This window comes from Anguilla rostrata, chromosome 14 (genome assembly GCF_018555375.3).
Source record: "Anguilla rostrata isolate EN2019 chromosome 14, ASM1855537v3, whole genome shotgun sequence".
Classification (NCBI taxonomy): domain Eukaryota; kingdom Metazoa; phylum Chordata; class Actinopteri; order Anguilliformes; family Anguillidae; genus Anguilla; species Anguilla rostrata.
The window spans coordinates 24386715-24405789 of NC_057946.1; the positions used below are offsets into that span (position 1 = coordinate 24386715).

At 44.4% G+C, this 19075-nt stretch overlaps 2 protein-coding genes and 1 long non-coding RNA gene across 8 annotated transcripts; 2 read left to right on the top strand and 1 right to left on the bottom strand.

Moving 5' to 3' along the window:
* Nucleotides 1-8: 8 nt before the first annotated feature.
* LOC135240070 (uncharacterized) lies at nt 9-3028 on the top strand. Its single transcript, XR_010325576.1, has 4 exons — nt 9-149; nt 319-407; nt 1194-1277; nt 2103-3028. It is a non-coding gene; the product is annotated as an uncharacterized LOC135240070 (long non-coding RNA).
* Nucleotides 3020-12742, bottom strand: alad (aminolevulinate dehydratase). 4 transcript variants are annotated; one of them, XM_064309248.1, is made up of 12 exons: nt 12615-12742; nt 10160-10282; nt 8655-8705; nt 7804-7900; nt 7517-7652; nt 6780-6863; nt 6478-6566; nt 6111-6166; nt 5696-5783; nt 5160-5246; nt 4272-4401; nt 3020-3731 (listed from the first exon to the last, which is right to left on the bottom strand). In XM_064309248.1, the coding sequence occupies exons 2-12, from the start codon at nt 10273-10275 to the stop codon at nt 3673-3675; spliced, it is 993 nt and encodes a 330-aa protein (XP_064165318.1). In that variant the 5' UTR covers nt 10276-10282; nt 12615-12742; the 3' UTR covers nt 3020-3672. The 4 variants fall into 4 exon arrangements, with proteins under 4 accessions (XP_064165318.1, XP_064165319.1, XP_064165317.1 ...); XM_064309249.1 differs by lacking the exon at nt 12615-12742 and adding an exon at nt 12450-12573; XM_064309247.1 differs by lacking the exon at nt 12615-12742 and adding an exon at nt 12140-12281.
* On the top strand, nt 11345-15391 carry tmem203 (transmembrane protein 203). Of its 3 annotated transcripts, none has more exons than XM_064309253.1 (2): nt 11345-11482; nt 13465-15391. In XM_064309253.1, the coding sequence occupies exon 2, from the start codon at nt 13813-13815 to the stop codon at nt 14221-14223; it is 411 nt and encodes a 136-aa protein (XP_064165323.1). In that variant the 5' UTR covers nt 11345-11482; nt 13465-13812; the 3' UTR covers nt 14224-15391. The 3 variants fall into 3 exon arrangements, with proteins under 3 accessions (XP_064165323.1, XP_064165324.1, XP_064165322.1); XM_064309254.1 differs by lacking the exon at nt 11345-11482 and adding an exon at nt 12621-12751; XM_064309252.1 differs by lacking the exon at nt 11345-11482 and adding an exon at nt 12750-12887.
* The last annotated feature ends 3684 nt before the right edge of the window (nt 15392-19075 follow it).

The following is a 19075-nucleotide window of genomic DNA, read 5'->3' on the forward strand; positions in this document are numbered from 1 at the left end:
TAGCAAAACTTGCAACGGTGCGTAAAACTGGAAGGCACACAACATGAACCAACAGCACTAATACTAGTTTTCTATAACATTAACAGACAACAACTTTTCTTAAAAGCTCAGTTCATAAGTTTTTATCCTTCTATCAATGGAATTTTCAGGTACTTCATGTCATGAAAACATAATTCACCTGCAATTTAAAATAGCTGATTGTTTTGCTCACTACTCTGTCCAATAGGGAGTTTGGGGACTCGGTTATTGGCTGGTTGATCAGATCACTTGACCGTAACCTCTGACAAATGTTTTTTGTGCATTATTGATCACCCGCAGTCAGGCAGGTCCCACACCTCATAGCTGCCGCTAACGCAGAGCCAGGACAGTCGTCAGGTTTAGAGCGATGCTGTGACGAATCTTTGGAGGTAAGAATCATTTTTTTTTTTTATGTAAGTCAAAAAGAAAGGATGAATATTTAATCTAATAAATAAAACTGTTGTTTTAAAATTAATCTCTCATCTCAGGTTTATTTACTATCTACTTAAAATGATTTAATGTATTAACTTCTGCCATGTTAGAGGCCTGTGTAGTTCCCTTTGCTATGTACCTAAAAGTGTCTTATATCGGATACACCTCCAATGTTTTATTCTTCCGGAAATACCTTTCTTTCTCTAGACCTTGAAAAAGGTAATTTGATAGAGGTGATATTATTTAATCTGTAACAGCCATGATCCATGAGGAGGGAGAGATACCATGCATGGCAGCATTTATATTCATTCATAATACAACTATATTACAGTTGGATCGATGGAGAAAGAGATAGTCAGAAGGAAAGGGGGAGGTAGCAATCCTGTGGTTTGAAGTCATGAAAGATATAATGAAACAGACAACATGTAGAGAAGGGAGAAACTTGAGAGGTAGAGAAACATTAGATGGGCTGGATTGGCCTTCTTTTGTCCCTGCACTACAGGAAGCTGATTTAAATAAACAAGGCTGAGCACGAGATTTCTGTGCCAGGATCGCGAGGTCACTCATCACTCAGCAAAGAAGGCATTCTTGCAGCCGCACAATAAGCACAGGAAGAAGTACCGCTGTGAAAAAAATAGTGCAACATCCCGATTTCTGTTAGCATTTTCATGGTGAAATATAGTACTGTGCTCATAGTCCTCATGCCCCCCCCCCCCCATGGTGTTGATTCCTTGCTTTGTCAGCGCTGTCCTACCTGGCGGGGAGGATAGCGTCCTGCTGCTGCTCTTCCCCAAAGAGGAGCAAAGGATGACGCCGCCAGCATGGCAGTAAGTGCTAATGCACATGCTAATGCTAACACACACTAATGCTAATGCACACATGCTAACACAAATGCACACGCTAATGCTAATGTATACGCTAACACTAATGCTAATGCACGTGCTAACACTAATGCACAAATAGGGGCTTCTGTCACACAACAGCCTCACTGGTGCTGCTCGACATCACTGTCCTTCAGCAGTGCACACCACCAAGTACCTTTCTAGTGGCATTCTGACATAGAGACTGTCTCTCTCCCGTCTTTAACAGATTTAACTGCAGTTTCCCTTCCATTCATGATTTTCACTTGTCCCCCTAAGTGGGTGTTTTATATTCCTAAGGTATTTCAAGGAAATAAACATATTTTCTCATTATGCATCATGGAATAATGGTCATGGTATAATTTATATAAGAGTCTGTTTGCTGAGAATGGGTTCCTTGACTTTGTGCAGGTGTTCTTCCATTGTATAAAGCTAGTGAGAGGACCGACTGAAACAACTATCGTCCTATATCCAAAATATGCTGCCTGGCTAAGATCCTGGAATCTTAATAATCAGATCAAATCATACCTACCTATGTTCTCTGTGCTTAGGCCCCACCAAGCCGAAACATAGCACTACTTCAGTTATTTTCTTCATTTTTTAAATGACATTGTATTAGATTTGGACAGCAGATCTGCCTTATTGGGCTGCCATATTGGGCAGGTCTCTTGCGAACAAGAGGTTTTATCTCATGGGAACTCCTGCTTAAATAAAGTTTAAATAAATAATAAAATAAAGAGTAGAGGTTAACAAAATTCATCTTAAAGCTTGCTTTCCCTCTCTCCACCATAGACTGGGAAGTGCGGTCCGTCTGTCATGGGATTCCAGCCAATGCGCTTCCTCCAGCCTGCTCTAGGCCAAAGGACAGGCAGGCAGAGAAATATGAGGTCACCATTCAGAACATTCCAGAGTCCCCACAAGACGTTTCTAATTTAGGGATCTAAGCTGCAGTTCTACAAGTGGCATGCAGGGGGCACTGTGTCTCTGTACTGTAATAATGACGACTGGCCTGTAAATTCCAAAGGTAGGAGGTAGGCCAGGCTGACTAACTTCATGGTACAGAGATCAGTGGGGTTTCACCTTTCTTGCAGCTAATACATCTAATCTTTCCTATTCCTGTACTTTTATTTAATCAGCTCTTTTGTACTGTAATTCACTGGGGCGAAAAAATAACAATTTTATTATTCTTTTATCATAACGTACAGCTGTGAAAATGCTCCCCCTCAATCCTGAGGGGTTTATACATTAGGACAGGCTTTTCAAATTACTGTTTGCCATGTTAACATAACATAACACCAGACGAGAACAGGCCGTTCAGCCCAACACTGCTCGTCTATTCCTACCACTAAACTGTACTTAATGTTTACTTTACCTGAAAGGTAAACATTACAATTACTGATTATTAATTGGCCTCTGGGCCTTCTTGGTGATATTGCGTTTTCGTATTCCTGAGAATTACACTGATTTTCTGGATAAGAGAGTCTGCTAAGTGTCTGTAATGTAAATGCATGTTATTACTGATTAAGTGCTGAGTAAATATGAAAACCAGCAAGACACTGTGACTAGGTTAAGTAGCCCTGCACTAGGGTTATTCGTTCTGTGGGTGAACATAGTTTCACCTAAATAAAGCTATTCCTACAGCACACATTAATGTTTGTTGAACCAAATCGTGTTCTTACGTTTTCATGAATTACAAAATAAAGAAAAAGTTAACTCAATCGTATATTTATTTCATTTCACTGAATCATGATTTTATTTTGATAAAAAAAGTATTTTTCTTAAAACATAAAAATATTTTCTAGCAGATCTTGCTATGAAAGAACTCAGTTATGTACTCTGAAGAAGTGGTTTACCAACTCTTTTACCTGTGCTTTATCAAACAGCTTCTAAATGCTTAAGCTGATGCAACATTGACAAAGGGAGAAAAACTAGAACCAGGTAATCCACAACCACCTTTCTCCCTTTGCCACAGTGCCAGTATTGTTAACAGAAATGCCCTATAAACATGTCAGACAGAAGACTGTGCCACACAAGAAGCCACAGGCATAGATTGCCATTTTAAAAAAGTTCTCTCCTACCTTGCCATTCACAGAAAGTGGAACGGTATGGATTTTGACCAAACTGTTTCATTTAGTGTGACGCAGCGAACAGTAATTGCTTTGGTACACACAAATGCCAATTAAAGTGGTTAGAATTTTTGTAAACCCAGAATCCAACCAATAGGAAAGAAGAGATCTTATTTCTATGGCTTATTGTTTGCAGCTTATTTGATTGTCCACCCGTAATGATGATTGGATTGACACTTGATGTTCCAGGCTTGTGCGACTCGGACAGGCTGTGTGTCCTTCCATCTGTCTGGGAGCTACTCCTTCAGCCAGGTGAGGAGCTGAGGTGTGTAGTAGGTGATGATGATGTCAGCACCTGAAAGACAGATGGGCAGATAGCACTTTAGCTGGACTCACAGGTACACTAATCACACCCCCAATAGTGTAGCATGGTGGTTAGGGAAATGGTCTTGTATCTCAGAGGTTGCTGGTTGAATTGCCAGATCACTGTGTATACTGTTATACCCCAGAGAAAGGTACACAGCTCTATATATATTAGAATTGTATGTAATTTGTCTGTATAAATATGTCAGCTAAATGACCAAAATGTGAAAAAATTATAATAATCCAAAATCTTCTCTGTTGGATCACAGTCCTTGGATCTTTCTCACAAATTGAACTTGCTGCCGGTCCCTCCAATTAGCATGGTGAAAATTGACATGAAATAAAATAAAAATACGGTTAAAAACCAAAACAGTCTGAATATACAAATTAAAAGCCATGCTATGTGTGACAGGCAGTTTTACGGAGTTTGATTTTGAAAGGGCGGGCGGACAGGCCACCCTCCTTATGCGCCCCCCTCCCCCACGCGTTTCTGCCCCACCCCCTAGCGCATAGGCCCCGCCCACCAGCTCACCCGCACGGCGGAAGGCGGTCATGGACTCCAGCACGGCGGTGCGCAGGACGAAGGCCCCGGCCTGGGCCCCGTGCCACAGCATGGCGAACTCCCCGGACACGTTGTACACGGCCAGCGGGTGGTTCGGGTGCTGGGGTGGGCACAGGGGGAGGGGGGTCGCTGTGGTTACAGGTTTTACTATTTCTTTATAGCAGTGATCTCCAACCCTGGTCCTGGAGAGCTACAGGGTCTGCTGGTTTTTGTTTTCACCTTAAAATCAGCACCCAATTGAGACCCAAGACACCAGGTGAGTTGAGTTAACTGTGTAATCAACTGCTCTAATTGATTCATGAAGTACAGAGTCACTATGAAAACCAGCAGACCCTGTAGCTCTCCAGGACCAGGGTTGGAGACCACTGGAGTCTTTTTCAGAAAGGTTAAATGGAAGTGACACTTGACATGATGGCATAACCTTTCCACTATTTAGAAGAATGAAAAGATAAATAATGAAGGTGTGGGGTTGTGGGTAAATAAAGATCAGCTACATAAACATACACTGTTAAAAAAGAAAAAGTTAACTAAGCATGTGCACACAAGGCCATCTGCAAACCAAACAAACGGTGTAATAAAATTATCCCAAAACAAGACACAAACTGCTGTAAAGTTAAATTTATCTTTTTAAAATACAACCTGGACTAAAAACGTATTTATCCTTAAAACACTGCTTTTTAAAAAACCGACTGGAAAAAAATATATATATTTAGCTGATGAACGTTTGACTGAGAATGATTTGATTCCCCAAAGCACTTTATGTGGGCCGCATATATTATTTAACCTTGGGTTCTCATTCTCACCTTGTGCGGTCAGTGCCGGACCGAAGGTTAGTGTAGATTTTTTTTACACACTTACCTTGTTTTTCACCTCCCTCACTATGTCCAGGTAAGGCAGTCCTGGCTTCACCATCAGAATGTCCGCCCCTTCTCTTACATCCCGCTCCTGACACACGAGGCACGCACCTTTTACACACACACCTCACTAACGTATCAACTGCCAATCAACTACTGCTAAAGACCCTGTGAAATCACCTTTCTTCTTTCATTATCAATCGAGCCACACGATAGATGCATACTGTTTACATATGCCGTGTCTGCTCTGTATGGGATCAAAGGAAAGTTCACTGATTGGCCACATACTAAAGGGTCATGCTGTCAATTGGTTACCATAAAAATCAAGGTTACCACGAATACCAAGTGCTCCTGTAGTTGAAAACATAAGAACTAGTTGCTTTCTGGATTAAAACAAATCTCAATTGAATAAAATTAGTTTAATATATGATATCATCCATTTTATTTGGTACTTTATGTACAACTATTAGAAATAATAAAAAGACACAGAGTACATTCACGCGCGCACACACATATATACACGCACATATATACACTTACCACTGCTCTCAGTGCCAGACCCCTGGCTCCAGGTGGTAGCTGGTAGCACCGGCGGTCCCCAAAAGCTGGCTTGGACTGGGCTGCGTCCCTTCAGACAAATATAATACCCCGCCATCAGAAACACCACACACAGGATCATAACACGCACCACACACACACACACCACACAGGAGCCATCACACACACCACCCAAACAAGAAAACACAGAATCACCTGGATCAAGCATGACTAATACGCAGACTTTGTCTTTCTCCATCTTTCTACCACACAGGTAAGAAGGAAACCGTTTAAGGATTTCTGATGTATTTGATAATAGGCCACTGAGGGCCAAGACCATATACTGCTACAAGTTATTCAACACAGGCCGAAGTCCAAACTGGGAGAGAGCGAAGCGGGCTGGCTCTTTCCTGTTTACCTGAAGGGACCATAGTAACAGGAGGCAAACTTGGCACTGTAGCTTAACACAGACACCTGAGAGGGAAACAGAGAGACGGGTCAGTAATAAACACAAACTTCCTTGTGGTTACAGCAAGTCCTTTTTACTCAACAATCTATCAAAATAAAAGTCTGCCACAAACAGCATGTTTATGATGCAAAACCATTTGCCAGAAAACTAACCCTCATACCATTTACAGCTAGTCAGGGGTGTGTCAAGGTTTTTGTAATTTTGTTATTTTAGACTGGGAGTTTTCTACACTTTCATATATATTAAATACTTTAATGAAGGGAAATGGGAAATTGAGACGATTTCTTCTCAAGCAGAGGCTGGGCAGGGTTCAGACCTTATTCCCCAGCCCGTTGGACAACAGGGCCTCTTTAATGGCACCGATCCGCCCGTCCATCATGTCCGACGGCGCAATGATGTGGCAGCCTGCAGAGGCACAACATGGTACGGTTTACACACACACACACACACACACACACAGACGCACGCATGCACACACGTCCACACGCACACCACTTATATCGTGACTTTTTTTATTCATTTCTTGCCACAACCATCACCTTGCACAAAGGAACATGCTGCTGTGCACAAGGCGTTTTCCCTTCTCGTTACGGTAAATAAACCACAGGAGGGACTCGCCTGCTTGAGCGTACGCCAGCGCGACCTCCGCCAGGCGCATGCAGCTCGCCGCGTTGTCCAGCGTTCCATCATCGCTCAGTATTCCTGAAAAGACAGAACCTCCTTTCACCCAGACCCAGCACACAGAACCTGTGATGTGGCAGTTACTGCTAGCCCAAACCCAGCACACAGAACCTGTGTGGTAGCGTTTACTGCTAGCCCAAACCCAGCACACAGAGCCGGTGATGTAGCAGTTACTGCTAGCCCAAACCCAGCACACAGAGCCTGTGATGTAGCATTTACTGCTAGCCCAAACCCAGCACACACAGCTTGTGATGTAGCATTTACTGCTAGCTCAAACCCAGCACACAGAACCTGCGATGTAGCATTTACTGCTAGCTCAAACCCAGCACACAGAACCTGTGATGTGGCGGTTTCTGCTACACAGTTAGCACAGGTTCTCAGTCTAATGGTTACTGCTATCAGGCCCCAGTGTACAGAGCAGCAACTGACCGCAGTGTCCATGTGAAGTGTAGGGACACAGTGTAGAGCACAGGGACTGACCGCAGTGACCGTGTGAGGTGTAGGGACACAGTGTAGAGCACAGGGACTGACCGCAGTGAACCGTGAGTGTAGGCAGTGTAAGCACAGACTGACCGAGTGACTCGTATGGGTGATGGGACACAGTGTAGAGCACAGGGACTGACCGCAGTGACCGTGTGAGGTGTAGGGACACAGTGTAGAGCACAGGGACTGACCGCAGTGACCGTGTGAGGTGTAGGGACACAGGCAGACGTCACAGGCCAACAGCAAGTCAGGGAAGCAGGATCTCAGCTTCTTCACCGCCAGCACAGCGGGGGTGTCGTCCCTGTCCGCACCCGAGCCACGCTCATCCTGAGGGGGAAGCGAGAGTCACCGTGGCTGGGGGATGAGGCCTAGGCTTGGATCACCGGACAACTTCGGAACATTTTTTAGCCCAAGACGTGCACAGGTAAAGTTCTCTCCTTCTGAACCACACACATAAAGACTGTTTTTTGCGACTCACCTTTGCAATTTTAGCTGGTACACCAAAAATCAGAACGCACTTCAGGCCTTTTTCCACAAGGGGGCGCAGCATTTCCTCCACTTTATTCACCCCATATCTGCCCGTTGGAGGTGCAAAAAAGACAGACAGAACCTTCAGTTTGTTTTGTTTGTTTTTGTTTTAGCGAGTTTTCTACAGATAAACCAAAGGAACTCCTTAAATTTACACAATCAGGTCCAATGTTCTAAGGAATTCTAGTAAAAAAAATAATTAAAATCATCAGATATCGCATCAGATCAAGAAATCGAAGTTCAAAATGTTCTGAATCCATCCATTTGTGAATAAATGAGGACAGATTTAGCAGTGACATAATTTGTGGAAACACATCATCCCACCATTCACCAGAACAAACACTGTCTGTAGAGTAAAACACCTCATCAATAAGCCTGTGCTTCCCCTGTTAACAGTCATATCAAACCACTCTCCAGACCCATCTCAGGGTCGGACTGGGCCAAAGCACCAGTGTGGCAGGGACCTTTACCAGCCGCAAGCCTGACCTTCTCCCGCTCATCACATCATCAAAAGCTTGTCTTTCAGTGACACATCTGACAGAGGGGAAAGCTTGAGAATGGGTGGGAGAGAGGGAGGGAAGGAGAGAGAGAAATCTAGAGGACAAAGACCTAACGAATTCTGTCCTTATCTTAGCCCAGGGCCGCCTGTGGTTCCGCCCAGCCTGATTACATTAATCTGCACTCTCCAGTGCACCCAAATAAGGCCCCCCACCCCTGATACAGGGGGACTGAGAGGAGAGAGTGGAGGTGTGGGGGGAGGTCAGGGTGTGGGGTGGTCGGGGTGTGGGGTAGCTAGCGTACCTGGCCTGTCCAGGGAGACTGACAATGGGTTCGATTGCATCAGGACTGTCACTGTAGAGAGAAAGGAAAAGACAGTCACCCTGAGTCGCGGAACAATACACTTGAACTGTACACTAGGTGCAGCCACACACCTGTCAACTAACAAACAAACAAAAAGCAGGCCTATTTCTGTACACTAGGGCTGTCATCTGAACCAAAAACTGTCATTTGAATATTTGCATTCCAATAAAGAACAGTGATTTGATTACACCTGAATATTTATTGCAACATTTGTATAATTATTGTGTGGGCGTAAGTCATCTGAGAATGTTTTAGTAACATCCCGTAATGCGTGTTATGCCCACAAGAGGGTGCAGGAAGGGCACACGGGCAAAGGAAAACAAAATTCCACTTATAAGATTTTATAGAAATTGTTGATGGATACAGACAAAATGGAAAGCAGCGTTGATAAAGTGGTGCTTTCCTTTCCATACAGTCATCTCTCGCTGCAGTTATTCCCGCATGAATGTTTTATAGGCTATCAAACCTGATGGGTATTGGCTATGAAAACGCGAGTCATCAGATGGGATGTTCCAACACGAACAAATCCATTTCAGCATGCAAATTGGATTAAAAAAAATATATCAACTTTTATCTTGAACCATTTTATTTTCCATTTCAAGAAATAACACTAATATATATAACTTCTTGTTATATTGACACCACTTTTATGTGTTACCACAGCATTGTACAGATGTAATAGACACCTAGTGTATATAAGTCTGAATATCTGACACACTAGTGTATAAGAGCTGGTAATACCAGACATCACTAGTGTATACAGAGCTGGTAATGTACGACAGCACTAGTGTATATAGAGCTGGTAATATCAGACAGCACTGGTTTATATAGAGCTGGTAATACCAGACAGCACTGGTGTATACAGAGCTGGTAATGTACGACAGCACTAGTGTATATAGAGCTGGTAATATCAGACAGCACTAGTGTATATAGAGCTGGTAATACCAGACAGCACTGGTGTATATAGAGCTGGTAATATCAGACAGCACTAGTGTATATAGAGCTGGTAATACCAGACAGCACTGGTGTATATAGAGCTGGTAATACCAGACAGCACTGGTGTATATAGAGCTGGTAATATCTGACAGCACTAGTGTATATAGAGCTGGTAATGGACAAGTAGCACAGCTCTAGGACATTTGCCATATCACAATTTGCATGTCTCCTTTCTGCACAAGTGCACCACTGACTCATCCACACAACATAAGCACTTCCTCTATCCAGCAGGCCACCACGCACCCACATCCACACTCATACACACAGACACAGAGACACACACACACACAAACACACACTTCCTCTGTCCAGCAGGCCTGCACACACCCAGACCCAGACCCAGACCGACACACACACACACACACACACACTCATTTTGCGGTCCTACACGTATATGCTGTGATCTCCCACTCCCCACCCCTGTGTGCATGGTAGACAGGCTGCATTACGTGATGAAGATGGGGTAGATGAGGTTTTCGGGGCGCAGGTCGGCAGCGCTGGTTTGCCAGTATCGGAGCGTGGGGTGGAAGTAGCCACTGTGCAGGAGAGACTCCACAGACTGCATCGCTGCACTGAGGGGCAGAGACAGGACACAGCGTGCTGCACTTACACAGAAAAACAGCCAGAGACTCACAATGCCTAACTGTCATTTAAGGAACATTTGAAAAGCTAAATTACCATAGCAACTAACCCAACTCCTGAGAGCAGTATGCACACAATTTGGGGCGTTGGCTGAGCCGAGACACAGAACCTTGAAGCCCTACCCAAACAGTTGGTGGGAGGAATGTACAGCTGCCATCCCAACGCGGCAGGCAGTGTTTTAGCTTGAGAGAACTGCTGGCTGGATTCTCTACTCCAAACGGTTTTTCCGAGGTCATTCACGTGAACAATATCAGAGGAAAGACCGTTTCTATTGTTTGGGTGCACAGTGATTTCAGCCTTCAGAAAATGATGGGATTATCAAAACATGCCCAACAAGTAAAATACGTTTGCACTCCATTACTTCTCAAGAAAATAAGCAAAGGACTGAAGTCTACAGCACAGCAGAACTTCGAGGCACATACATGCGCCCCATTTAAAATGGTTCAAAAAGGCAAACCGGACCTTGATAGTTTGGCGACGGTGTTTTTGCATAGGTTCGCTCTTGTGAACATTTTTACATCGAAATCTGGATGAACAGGTATTGCCTGACTGTACAGCACAGGTTGATTATGACAATGGCCATTTTCAGACACAAGACAAACATGCCCTTGGTCTGGTGTTAATCCAAACACGGCTGTGACACGACCAGCGGCTTTACGCCCATCTGCCGAGAGGAATGCAAGAGCTCCGGCAGTTTGAGGAACCGAATCCCACCGTTACGGTCCAATAGCTACATTTTCACTACAGGCTTCCCAAAACTCCAACTTTGGAATTCGCTAAAAAAATGTAAATACATTTTTTAAAAACTACTAACTACCACTGAATAAGTAACCGCTCTGTTCATTGTGTGTGCTACCAAATTTACACATTTACAAAAAAGTGTTTAATTACTGACGTTCAACGTGTATTGATCTAAAGGCAATGTGCTCAACTCAGAAAGCGCTGCAGCACAGTAAAGGCTAGGACATACTTTCCGCGTTCCGCGTCCGCGGACAGCAGCGGACTTGTACCGGACGCGTACGCGGTTCCATTCATACTACAATTGAGGGTCGGCGTCGGTGTGGCGTTCCTCTCCGTGGCACGATGCTTGATGAAGCCAGAGAGCCAATCTAACATGGAAATAATGGGAGGTATGTCGTCTCTCCCGCCTGCACCGCCGCTCCTGCCTTTCAACTTTCTCTTGGCCTTCACATATCTGTCTCGCAGATATTTCCACTTTTGACGGCATGCATCTTCATCTCTCCCAAGCGTTTGCGCGATTTCTCGCCAGGAGTTCAACGCCGTTCGGCTGTCTTTGTATTTTGTCAAAGACGAATTATATAAATGTGGGTAACGGCGGATCTCCTCACACAATCTCTCTTCAAAACGAGCATCCATTTTGTTATCTGGAACATGCGCCGTCGGCGCGCTTGCTTTGCGTACAGTCCCCGCGGTCACAAATTTTGGGCTGCATTTACGTCACGCGGACCGAAGCGGACCCTCGCGGACACGCGGACGCGGAATGTATGAAGCTAGCGTACACTGCATTCGCAAAGGTAGTGCGACTGTTTACAAAGCAGCCATTTCTTATGATTCTTTTGCGCGTCTTTTTTTTTCATTTTGAAATCTGGTTTTGCATCAAACACAAACCCATCGCCAATGATTACCAACAAGCAGTCGATATACTCCTTTCGATCTCAATGAATGAAATGGTTACATTACATTACATTACAGGCATTTGGCAGACGCTCTTAGTTCAATTAAAATTAATCGAGTCCATTTGTGTTGCAGGCATTATCCTAACTTACCGCATGCAAGCGTTGCTGATGCAGAATCTAGCGAGCTAGAAGCGCAGCGGTTTCTATTGCGAAGCTCTCAGTTCTTGGAATTCTAGTTCTATAGCTAGCTTATGCATACTATTTCAACTGAGTGGTGCAATAGAGTTATCCACCAAGACGTAAAGCTTAATTCCTGGCCAGCCTGCTGCATACATAAGGTAAGAAAATGCTTAGCCGGCGATAAAAAATAGTTTAGAAATGTTCATTCCGATACGCAGTTAGCTTGATAAAACAGTTAAAATGCACAAGTTCTTTTCACTCGACAACTTTTAAGTGTCACCTCTGTCCCCTATCATGGCTTGTAATGTCTCTGTCCCCCGGTCTGCAACGGCGCAGCTGGTTCGAGTTATTTCAACAACAGCTAGCAATCATGAAAATACATGCCAAATCATGCATTGATATCTCTGATCATAAATTGTCATGGGGCGTTAACTAGAGGTCTTACCTTTGGGTTCACTTGTCTGAGATTTCTGGCAAAGTACTTGACTTGGTCCGGCTGGTCGGCCACCATACATAGGATGCGAGGTCTCTGCGTGAACAGCTCCAGCTCTCGCGATACCAGTTGGTTACGCAAGGCGGAAGGTAAGTGATGTAGCTTAGCCAAAACAGTGAACAGGGGTTTGCGAATCTGTCTTGCTGTCAATGTCTCTATCTCGATCTGCACTCCTCTACTTTACTATGTTTCTGAGAATGGACGCATTGATAGTACAACCTTGAGGTAATTGTCGGATTTAGTTAATCTGGTGAATGGTAATGAGGTGGATTCTGGTAGCTAGACTGGCTAAGTTAGCTGACTGTTGCTAGCTGAAGAGTCAGATGGAAAAGCGTTCATTTGAGATGTGTACGTTATACTCATTTGCAGCATCTAGACTGAAGAGACAAAGAGGTGCTTCATGCTAGCGACCTATACTAACTATTTTATTAATCCGGATTTAGACGCATAACTGGTCACGCTGTCACAACTTCCAGTATTATTTTTCATCCGTGCACTGGCTACCATAATAACCAACGTTATATAATTAGCTTGCTGTCTAGCTTGCTATCGTTAGGTATCTTAAATATAACAAGCCCTTTTTCAGGCCACATTCGACTTATTTTCTGTGATACTTTTGTCTGAAGTTGCACTTTTTATTAGCCAACCCCACCGTTTTTTGGGGGATGTGCTCGGCGAGGAGTGGGTCATTACGTAGTATTAGCTATGTACCGTAGATGAACCGCCTATGATGCACCTCCGACCTGGACCGTTTCTGTGTGCTCAGTACGACGCTCTCGTCTCTTTCTCTCTGTGCCTGCAGGTTGGATTGTCACCTCTCTCGTGCCCTGATCCTGTAAAGGATTCCCAGATAGACTGTTCACTTAAAAGCTGCCTTGTTCCAGCGCGAGGAGAGGGAAGACCACCTTACTCTGCCCCCTCCATGGGCGTGCTGTCTGTGTAGGGGCTGCTTGAGCTGTGCTGCTGGATTTGAGCCGGGCCTCCCTACAGAAAGGGGAGCTGCACATCAGCATAAGCGATCCTGCGGTGTTCTCCTCCCCCAGGACGGTCGCCTCTCCTATCCTCGGGACCCCCGCCCGCTGACTGGCGCCCCTCCCCATCTCGTGCAGACCCCCCTCCTGCACGCCCCCCGGCGCATCCCGTCTCCGTCATGCTCTTCTCCCTGCGGGAGCTGGTCCAATGGCTGGGCTTCGCCACCTTCGAGCTCTTCCTCCACCTGGGGGCGCTGCTGGCCTTCAGCGTGCTGGTGGCGCTGCATTTGGACCTGCAGGCCATGAGCTGGTGGCTGGTGTTCGTGCCGCTCTTCGCCGCCGACGGACTCAGCACCTACTTCACGGCCATCGTGTCGATCCGGCTGTACCAGGAGGGCGAGCGGCGGCAGGCGGTGCTGCGGCTGCTCTGGGTGCTGACGGTGCTCAGCCTCAAGCTGGTGTGCGAGGTGCTGCTGTGCCAGAAGCTGGCCGAGCAGGATCAGGCGCGCGACCTGTGGTTCGGCCTCATCGTCTCGCCCCTCTTCATCCTCCTGCAGCTGCTCATGATCCGCGCCTGCCGCGTCAACTGAGGGCGGGACGCGCCGCGCGTCGCCGACGGCGACGGACTGACCGCCAGCCGCCCCCGCGTCACGGGTTCCCCGGCTCTCTCTGTTGTCGTTCGGGGGACCTGAAACGGTGCCGCGGGTAGCTGACTGCGCAATGGACTCTGCACACCGGCTGCTGGACGCTCTGGCTGACACTCCTCCTGCTGCTGCTCCTCCTGCTGCCATTTATATGGAGTTGGCCATATCCATCCTGTTTATATGGAGTTTGATATATCCATCTCATTTTTATGGAGTTGGATATATCCATACTGTTTTTATGGAGTTGGATATATCCATTCGGTTTATATGGAGTTGGCCATATCCATCCTGTTTATATGGAGTTGGATATATCCATCTCGTTTTTATGGAGTTGGATATATCCATACTGTTTATATGGAGTTGGATATATCCATCTCGTTTATATTGAGTTGGCTATATCCATTCCGATTGTATGGAGCTGGATGAATCTATTCCATTTATATGGAGTTGGCTATATCCAATCTGTTTATATGGAGTTCACTGTGTCCATCCTGTTTATATGGCAATGGCTATATCCATTCCGTTTATATGGAGTTCGATATATCCACCCTGTAAAAGGTCACAGGACTCTCTCTCCCTCTAACTTGTCATTCATATGTCTCTCCTACTCTTGCCCCCCGACCCCCGGTGTCAAAGCATTTTGTTGTAAACTTGTGTCAGATCGTGTTTAGTCCACTGCTCTTCATGCAATCAAAAACCATTCCCTTCACAAGTACTGTAAGCATAAAATAACTCGCTGTCCGAAATGTAACGTTACTTTTCTGTATTAAACACGGGTTTGTGTTGTTTGTGCAGCGGCATGCAGTCCTGACTGAACCAAACATGTTCCAGCCACACTGAAAGGTGTCTGTTTTGGTCCCCCCCCCCCACCTGATAATGCTTGTACATATATATATGGTTTCTGAGAATTGTACAGACGATGCTGCGGATGTGTAAAATCTGATCAGAAACACGGTGAATGTTTTTCATTTGCACTACCCCGTTATGACTGGTTGTGATTGTGCACAGGTGTGTGTGAGATGGGTAGTTCATGGGAAGCCCTGCTTTCTGTATGCCCACACCGTTTTTCCTATTGTCTGATGAGTAAATTGTTAATAAACCAACATTCAAAGCATCCGTGCTCTGTGCTGTACTTAAGGATTTAAGGTCATTGTGGTTCTTTCTGTATGAATCCTTTAAAAAGTGCCTTCAACTTCAACTCCTCTGTTTGTCCATACCTGCCATCCCAAACCAACATGTCCAGTGTTCCAGAAGTAATGTGATAGATTCCTGTCTGGGTAATAACTGTGGAAAAGATGAGTGAAATTCATTGTCAAAAACATTTCTGCCAATTTTCTGCTGGTAAACGAAAACTTCTCACTTGATTTATTTCCCGTCCCGTGTGCCAGTTTGCGCTAGCATTTAGTCAGATCATTCACAAACTTCCCACATAAATGCTTATGGTGTGAATTGAAAAGCAGCTGTTTATTGTGCTGCAGTGGTGCAACAGCTTGTGTGCTGTGATGGGCTAGCGAGCGGTACGGACTGTATTTCTCTGGTCTGCCGTCTCCTCTCGTGGTGCCTGAGACCGTTTCTATCTTGACGCTAGTCAGCTTTACCCTCCATCTTAAAACGGTGGTAATGGGCTACTGCGAATAGGACAGCTCCACCATCAGTGGTGAATAGTGAGTGCCTCCACCCCCCGCCAGATCATTCCATTCGACGAATCCCGAGGTGGCTGACTCTTCCTTCCCTCCCTCCTTGCTTGTCCCCGCCACCCAGTGGTGAAATTAGGTTTGCACGGGTCAAGACAGCAGAATCACGGGTCAGCCTCCCGATGTGAAAGAGCTATCTCTTCAGACTGCGTCTTCATTTGCCTCCTATCTTCACCCCATAGCACTCCCCACCTTTTATACTAATTCAGATTATGTCATTTTATGGTTTTGGGTTATATTTTAATGTTTTTCTTTGTGTGTGTGTTTCTATTCTGGTGGCTTGTTATGGATCTAATCTGTACGTATTCAGAATTTATATTTTGGTTCTTTGTTAGCAAAGTTCCATTTGCATTAGTGCTTTTGTGACATTGAGTCCTATACTTGCTGATCGGGGAATGTTGTTAGCTAGGTCTGATGCAACTGCTCATATTAATCCGGCGAATGCGGTTACGTTTCTCTGACATTGTACGTCGCACTGAATGTGAGCGTCTGCTAAATTAGCCTAATGTAATTATTTCGCATCCGATGCAAATTAAAGCACATCGCACTATTTTATGCAGAGCACGTGAGCAGAGTTTATAGAATTTAACAGCAGCTGTTGTAGACATCCCAAGTTTCCAATAATACATGTTAATTAGTGGATTTTTTTTACTTAACATTAATTGTACGCTAGGAGAAATAAACCGGCCCTTGTTTCCCAGAATGGAGATCAGTTATTTTCCAGAATCCGTTACAAATGTGAGAACCCATGACGCTGTAGATATAGCCATAACTTCCCCTGTTCCGCCAGTATTTGGTGAATTTTTGTCTTACAATTTTTTTATTTAACTGTGTTTGAAAATAAAATAAAATTAAACTCAGTTAAGGGAATCTTGGGGTTTGTCTTGGGATTTGAAAACCTGAAGAAAATATACTTAATAATGCTCATTTATTTGTATTTCTTTTTGTGAAAGACCCAGTGTTAAAATTGATTTATTTTCATGATCTCTGTAATCATCCAGAATTGTGTAGGCATACTGTTCTTTTCTGGTTTGCATGACACCGTCTCTGATGCAAAAAGTTCACTCTCAGTTGTAATTAAAAGTAGTAATATTTATATAATAATTGGCTATTGATACGAATCATGAGAGGCTAAAAATCAATGTCATAATAATATAGCCTATAACAGAACCAATGACACGATCGTGCACGTAGACCCTGTTGGTGCTTCAAAGTAGGCTGACCGCTTCGGAACGTTCTTGGATTCAACCACAAGGGGTCACTGTTTAACCATAATGTTTCCGAAGGGAGGAATCGTATTTTTGTTTCCTTGCCGACCGATGAATGGGTGGTGATAATAATAATAAATAGCGGACTTCACGAGGGAGTTGGTCGAGGGGAAGGAGATTATGATCATTCGCCAGAATAAACCTTTTGTTCAATGTGAAACCTACCTCGTGGGTAAAATATGTCCTGGCGCGCCGTATTTTTTTGGTCTCTTTTAGGTAGGCTATAAAAAGCAGTTTTAAGTGCGCGAGGTCATTTCACAAACTATTCTCGTTGTTAATCAAAACATATCCATATATTTATAGGTCACTTCAAGACTCATTATTTTAGACGCTATGTGGTCTTAACCGGGCTCTTATGTAAAGGATTTCCATTTTAATTAAACAAGCTGTTTAAAAACGATAGAAAGCGCTTATGAAGAAAACGACAGCAAATTTGTGTTAGGTTATTGCTAGTTGCGGAATACCACTACCAACATAAGATTTAGTGGTTCCGACACGTGCATCGGCGCAGTGTCCTCCTATCCCTCCTGTTCAGCCGATTCAAGTAAAATCAAAAAGTCCTATTCAGTCCTTGCATAACTGAATCAGCTGAATCACTAACCAGATCTGTTCGTTTCATGGTAAACTTGTTACACGCGGGTTAGCTTAGGCTATGCTATATCGCATCAAACTGTTGTTAGAGAAATCAAGCATGTAAGCTCCAGCCTTGTGGATAGGTTGCATCACAGAAAGTAGGCGACATTAAATGTGGAAAAACATGTAATACTATTTGATAGCCTATCAATGTAATGGGTGTTAGATGTAGATCTATGTTCTAATATCCCAACATTGGATCTGTATTAGACAAGCCACGCGCTGTTGAAATAGTGACCGCGTTATGACAGTTAATCTCCGCGGATCACATTTTGACTGCTGTCACACGGTTGATATTGTTATTCTCGCTGATTTTTCACATTTTGCCACAGGGTAGGCTATTAATGAAGACAAAACTCAAAGCAATTTATGATTACGCGAAAACAGGCAATGGGAGAGTTGTAGCTGTGCGCGTATCCTATATTGGTTTCGAACCTCTCCCTCTCATGAACAGCAAACGTACATTCAATCAACAATATAGGCTACAGGCTAACTCTTCATCCGACCAGTCAGGAAAGGGTCGCCAGCAAGCGTCGTCGTCTGTGCTAGTCTGGAATTCAGGCGTGTGCGCTCGTTTCGCCGCCTCGTTTTGTTTCACCCCGGAACGAGCCTACAATTTCACCATCTTAAGAAATTCTCAAATGATTGCAATTGTGCCACACGGGTTCCACGGTCTAAATTAAAATATTACATGTTTATGAAAAAGGCAAGAGAAAAGTATTCATGGAGAGCATATCATTCACATCCCTTCGCTTTGTAGTAAGGAGGGACGAGATTAATTTCGTATTGCCCTAGAATGAGTCCAAGTCCCTGCACTCAATTAGCATATCAAAGGCAAAGCACACGGTAGAGCAGAGGCATTGCATATAAAATAACGGATATTAATTTGTATGATCGAGGCTGGGTTAATTTGCTTCATCACAACACAATACAAAATGCGTGCATGCTATCGAAACCTCTGTGTGCGCTCCTGACTGATTGGCAAGCATCGGCTACGGCTAAATCCAGCTCATTAGAATTCACTGCTCGTAGTGGCAGGACCACGATGAATGTTTGATGAAGAACAGACGTAATCTCACTCTGGGAGAAGCAATAGCCCACGACATTGCTGTGATACTGTAGGAAGTAGCCTAAAAATGACACATCTATTAATTCATTCACAGGCTGAATGTGTAGTATTGTCACGATACGTGGTGGTATCAT

Bases quoted from the DNA above. Each gene is read 5' to 3' on its own strand.
- tmem203 (XM_064309253.1), top strand. From the start codon at position 13,813: ATGCTCTTCTCCCTGCGGGAGCTGGTCCAATGGCTGGGCTTCGCCACC.
- alad (XM_064309246.1), bottom strand. From the start codon at position 11,729: ATGGATGCTCGTTTTGAAGAGAGATTGTGTGAGGAGATCCGCCGTTAC. The intron at 5,784-6,110 runs GTAAACAGGAAA...ATTTGTCTGAAG, and splicing joins TGTTACTATGGTCCCTTCAG to GGACGCAGCCCAGTCCAAGC. The intron at 4,402-5,159 runs GTAAGTGTGTAA...TGCCCACCCCAG, and splicing joins TGAGGGAGGTGAAAAACAAG to CACCCGAACCACCCGCTGGC.